Source organism: Chrysochloris asiatica, unplaced genomic scaffold, assembly GCF_000296735.1.
Source record: "Chrysochloris asiatica unplaced genomic scaffold, ChrAsi1.0 scaffold00047, whole genome shotgun sequence".
Classification (NCBI taxonomy): Eukaryota; Metazoa; Chordata; class Mammalia; order Afrosoricida; family Chrysochloridae; genus Chrysochloris; species Chrysochloris asiatica.
Window position 1 is genome coordinate 949,871 of NW_006408565.1, and position 6,000 is coordinate 955,870.

The following is a 6,000-nucleotide window of genomic DNA, read 5'->3' on the forward strand; positions in this document are numbered from 1 at the left end:
GTTGTTGTTGTCAGGTGCCATCGAGTCGGAACCGACTCATAGCGACCCCATGCACAGCAGAACGAAACAATGTTCGATCCTGGGCCAACCTCACTACTGCTGCCACACTTGACGCCATCAATGATGCCACCTGGCTGATCCATCTCGTTGGGGGTCTTCCTCTCTTTCTCTGACCCTCCACCTTACCCCGCATGACATCTTTCTCCAACGACTGTTTCCTCCGGACAATATGTCCAAAGTAGGAGAGACGAAGCTTAGCCATCCTGGCCTCCAAGGAGCACTCTGGCTGCACTTCTTCCAAAACAGATCTATTGGTTCTTTTGGCAGTCCATGGCACTTTCCAGTATTCTCCTCCAACACCACAACTCAAAGGCATCAATTCTTCTATGATCTTCCTTATTCACTGTCCAGCTTTCGCATCCATATGAGGCTATTGAAAACAGAATGGCCTGGGTCAGGCGCACCCTAGTCCTCAAGCTGACATCTCTGCTCTTCAACCCTTTAAAAAGTTCCTGTGCAGCAGATTTGCCCAGTGCAATACGTCATCTGATCTCTTGACTGCTACTTCCGCGAGTGTTGATAGTTGATCCAAGAAGAATGAAGTCCTTGACAACTTCAGTCTTTTCTCCACTGATAAGAATGTTGTTTATTGGTCCAGTGGTGAGGATTTTTGTTTTCTTGACATTGAGATGTAATCCATATCGAAGGCTGTGCTCTTTGATCTTCATAAGTAAATGTTTCAAGTCCTCTTCACTGTCAGCGATCAAGCTTGTATTATCTGCATATCGCAGGTTGTTAATGAGTCTTCCTCCAATCCTGATGCCACGTTTTTCTTCATAGAACACAGCTTCTCGTATTATTTGCTCAGCATACAGGTTGAATAAGTATGGTGAAAGAATACAACCCCGTCACACACCTTTCCCAATTTTAAAACATTCAGTGTTCCCATGTTCTGTTCGAACAACTGCTTCTTGGTCTAGGTACAGATTTCTTAGAAGTACAATTAAGTGTTCTGGAATACTCATACCTCTCAATGTTGTCCATAGCTTGTCATGATCCACACAATCGAAAGCCTTTGCGTAGTCAATAAAGCACAGGTAAACATCCTTCTGATATTCTCTGCTTCCAGCCAAGATCCATCGGACATCAGCAATGATATCTGTCGTTCCACGGCCTCTTCTGAATCCAGCTTGAACCTCTGGAAGTTCTCTGTCAATGTATGATTGTAGCCGTTTCTGTATTACCTTTAGCAAAACTTTGCTCGCTTGAGATATCAAAGAGATTGTCCGATGATTTCCGCATTCCGTTGGGTCACCTCTCTTTGGAATGGGCATAAACATTGATCTCTCAAAAGGATGGAGACTTATTTTTACAGCCTGCTTTCTGACAGAAACTAGGGATAAATGATCAGGGTGCAAAATTATGGCAACTTTGGCAGCTTTGAGAAATTCTACATTTTGAGAGGAAAGAGATGCTTGAAGACCTTGCTGTTCTGCCTTCAGGCTTGGGGCAGAAGAACTTTAGTTGACAGAGGGAGAAGGCAACATCCAAAGGAAAGTAGTTTCACTGAAAGCTACAGCTCTGCCCTCTATAAATTCTGATGTTCAACCGCAAGAGCTCTACATCTTGGGTGCTTCTCCAGCCTCTTGGGAATAAGGAAACTGCAGGACTTAGAAGGCCAGAATTCCAAAAGAATGTTGAAAGGTCAACAGTTCAAATCCACCAGCCATTCATAACAGAGTTACTGTGAGTCAGAACTGACTCATCAGCACTTAACAACAGCAACAACAAAGGCTAATATGGCACCTGGTTTCAGTGTACCTAAAGAGCCACTGGAATCCTAATGTGGCATTGTAGGATAAGCACTGGACTGCTAATCACAAGGTTGGTGGTTCAAATCCACTAGTCGTTCCTCAGAAATCCTATACAGGGTCACTATGAGTCAGAACTGGCTTGACGGTTCTTAACAACAACAACATAAGAATCACTAAGGAGCCCTGGTGGCACAGTTGTTAAGCACTCAGCTGCTAACCCAAAGATCGACTGTTCGAACCCACTAGCTGCTACACTGGAGGAAACTGTGATAGTCTGTTTCCATAAAGATTACAGCTTAGATACCCCATGGAGGATTACCACTAGTCACTATCGACTCTGTTGTTGTTTTTGTTAAATGCCATCGAGTCAGTTCCGAGTCCTAGCAACCCTGTATAGGGTTTCTGATGAGTGGCTGGTGGGTTTGAACTGCCAACCTTGCAGCTCAAACAGACCTTGAGGTCAAATACTTATCCTATGAGGCCATACCAGGCCATGTGTGAAGAGCCACTGCATTTGCATATTTCTGACACTAGATGGCGGTCACAGACCAGCCACTTAAGGGCCCTGCACCCTGTGTTCCCTGGTACCAAAAAGATGCATAGATGGTGGAAGGGGAAGCACTCATTCACAGATGAAGTGTGCAGAGATGTTCATTGCATAGTTGCCTGTCATTTGGGGAATGATCTATATGTTCATTATTAGGGGAGTGAATAAAGTATGGTTGGATGACTCAAAGATGAAGTTAATATGTAGTTAAAGTGGATAAACTATATATCCTTATATATCAAATGACTAGATCTTGAACACTATACATACAATATCATATATCTTATGTAAATATTTAAAACAAATCAACCAATATATCTATTTGAGAATCGTAAGCATAAACCGGAAGGCTAGCTCCCAAATGTAGGATCAAGGTAGGCCCTCTGAAGGAAGGAGGAGACATAACAGGGCTAGAGACGAAAGGTCTTCAACAATAGACACCGTTTGTATTTTATTCTGATCAGTAAACAGCTGCAATAGAAGTTACACATGTGCTCATTCTAAACAAATTAGAAAATACAGATGAGCAAAATTTTTTTAATTAAAATCCAGCAATATAAGATAAGCATGGGCCGCAAGGTTGGTTTGAACCGCAAGATCGCTTTGAACCACAAGGTTGGTGGTTCAAACTCACCAGCTGCTCCTCGGAAACCCTATACGGAGTCCTTATGAGTTTGGAACCGACTTGACAGCTCTTAACAACAACATAATCCCACCATGCAGAGAGAATCACTAACAGCTTCGCCCTCCGTCAGAATGTAACCCTCATGAGGACAAGGACCTGTTGATCTTGTTCATTCCCGTGCAGTGTCTAGCACAGCCCTGGCCATGGTAAATGCTCAGTACATGTTGTTAGTAAGTGAATGCTCTCCCGGCTGTTTTAATTTAACCATTGAAATTATATAGTGCATACCATTTGCATTCTTGTTTTCCCAATAAATAATACACTGTGGACATTTCCCTATATATTATTCATTTTATGTATAACTGATTTTTAGATATAATTTTAATAGTAATTTAATTCTGACCAAAAGAATGATCTGTAAACAGTAATATTTGCAGCTCTATACTCATATTCTAAAGAGTATATTGATACATTTGTTAAGGGCTTAACTAATCCATTTAACCTCTCAGGGTGTCAGAAGATATTGATTAGTCCAATAGGATTATAAAGAATAAGCTTCACTTTGCTTCTTAATGGCACAAATGAGACAAATGTATATATCTAAGTCTTATATTTCCGAATTATCTCAAGCACTCTAGAAAGTTCCTTCACTAAAGGTCATGGTTTTTTGTTGGTTTTTTTTTTGATGGATTGCAGATGGTGTTATTTTTAAGTAAAAAGTTTATTTTAGCAAAGCTATCATTATACTGATATTAGAAATATGAATCACAAAGTAAATCAAGTGTTGGCCCTGAACTTTGTTTTCAATAAAATAAATGGGTTTGGGATGGAGCTCTGAAATGACTAATGTCTTTACTTTTGAATGAATAATGCACTTTTAAGTTTAATCTTGCCTGAAAACCAGGCACAGATTACCTCAGCATTTCCCCGTGTGTGCTGGGAATCTGGACTCAGTAGGAGTTTAGTTGGAGGGACAGGTAGGTGCTCAGAGCATTAGGGGTGTTGGCAGGAACTGGGGAGCACATCTGAAGCAGGACCGTGTTGCTTTGAGCTCTGTCTTGCTTCTGTCTCACTCCCAGGAGCTCACATCCAGTTCCTGAACTTCTCCACTGAGCCCAACCATGACTTCATAGAAATCCGGAACGGCCCCTATGAAACCAGTCGCATGATGGGGAGATTCAGTGGAAGCGAGCTCCCCAGCTCCCTACTCTCCACGTCTCACGAGACCACCGTGTATTTCCACAGTGACCATTCCCAGAACCGGCCGGGATTCAAGCTGGAATATCAGGGTGAGGATGAGTGTCCACTTGCTTCTCTGGATCTCCGCATTTCTTAGCCACAACCACCCATCTTCCTAGCCTTCCATGCAAAAGCAAGAGAAAAGGCAGAAACTGTGAAGGACACAGGGACAAACCTGTGCAATGAGGCTTCCCTTTGGTGGCTGATCGCTCCATGTCCTTATTTGACAAGCTTAAATTGTCCCACAGCCTTGACCATGGTGGCAGATCCAACAAGCCCCACAGTGAACAGCTTTCCTTTTGCAAGTGGCTCTGAGTATCTGGCCAGCCACCTCCCCGTCAGCTTGATCGGCTTAATTACTCCCTCTGTGTGGCAGGTCCAGGCTCCTTCTATGATGGAGGATTCCAGTAGCAGTCCCTGAAGGGCCCACTGAGTCTTGTGCAACGAGACAGGCTCATTTATTGTTTCTGAGGGGTTTCCTGTGTAAGGCCCAACCACACTCACTGCGGCTCTACCTTACCGGGGAGAAATCTTGTGACAGGCCCTTCCTCCTCGTGCACTGTCCCTGCAAAGAGGAATCCCATCAACTCTGACTCACGCTGTCCCTCCGTGATTGTGCACAACCTGGACAGCTTGTGAGGACTGTACACAACAGCCCTGCATAGATCCTCTGGTGCTTCCCCTGAGGGACTGACTGAACAATTTGTTTTCATCTCTTTTCCCAGCATAATAGGAATTTTCCCCATTATTTTAGTTCCCACCCCCCCACCAATATTACCATATATTTGTAAGAAATTAAAATACCTCAGATGTTTTGGTTAACACATATAGACAGTCAGAATTTTCCCATAATCCCATCTCCTCTCCCAATACACCTAGCCCGTACAGAGATACCCACGATTCACAATTTGGTGTATGTAGTTGATAATAGTTATTCATGGTAGTTACATGCTTTGATGGAGCTCTGGTAGCTTAGTGGTTACGAATCGGGCTGTGAACCACAAGGTCAGCAGTTCGAAACTACCAGCTGTTCCGCGGGAGAAAGATGAGGCTTTCTGCTCCCATAAAGATTTATAGCCTCAGAAACCCTGTACAGGGTCGCTATGAGTCAGAACCAACCTCCCTGGCAAATAACAACAACAACATGCTGTGAAGTTGCCTAGGTCACTGAACTATTGCTTCTTAGTGAAATATAGTTAGGTTCCTGTGAGTCTCTGGTCACACATTGTCATCAGCCAGTCAGTACGTACATTTGTTTTATGAGTGTTTCTGATGAAACACACCTGGTAGACTCCTGAGGTAGTGCTGTAGAATCAGCACTGGACTGCGAACCACAAGGTCGGCAGTTCAAACCCACCAGCTGCTCGGAAATCTTCTACAGGATCGCTCCGAATCACGGATAGCACTTCAACACTATGATTGGAGGCCATTTTAAATGGCAACTTCTCCAACAAAAAGCACGAAAATGTAAAAGTTTTGACACTGACTACATCGCTCTAGTATGAGAACTGAAAAAAAATCAGAGCATTGTCCTGTTCAATCTCAGCTAGGAACATTGAGCCCCTCAAATGTTTTGCTAGTCTGCACACCCGTGACCACAAAACCCCCACAAGTATTCATTTGGGGGTTACAGGTCTCTTTTAGCAAGGAAGCAAAATTGCAAATATGAAGTCCATGAATAATGAGAATCAGCCTTATTGCTCCATTTTTTTTTTTCTGTGTATATATTGACATAATGGTTACGAATCGGGCTGTGAACCGCAAGGTAAGCAGTT

The 6,000-nt window shown here is 43.2% G+C and overlaps 1 protein-coding gene across 1 annotated transcript in view; it reads left to right on the forward strand.

Moving 5' to 3' along the window:
* CSMD2 (CUB and Sushi multiple domains 2) overlaps window positions 1–6,000 on the forward strand; it is a 933,956-nt gene that overhangs the window by 801,143 nt on the left and 126,813 nt on the right. The window contains 1 exon segment of the mRNA XM_006862126.1: window positions 4,066–4,275. Within this exon segment, the coding sequence (XP_006862188.1) occupies window positions 4,066–4,275 (210 nt within the window).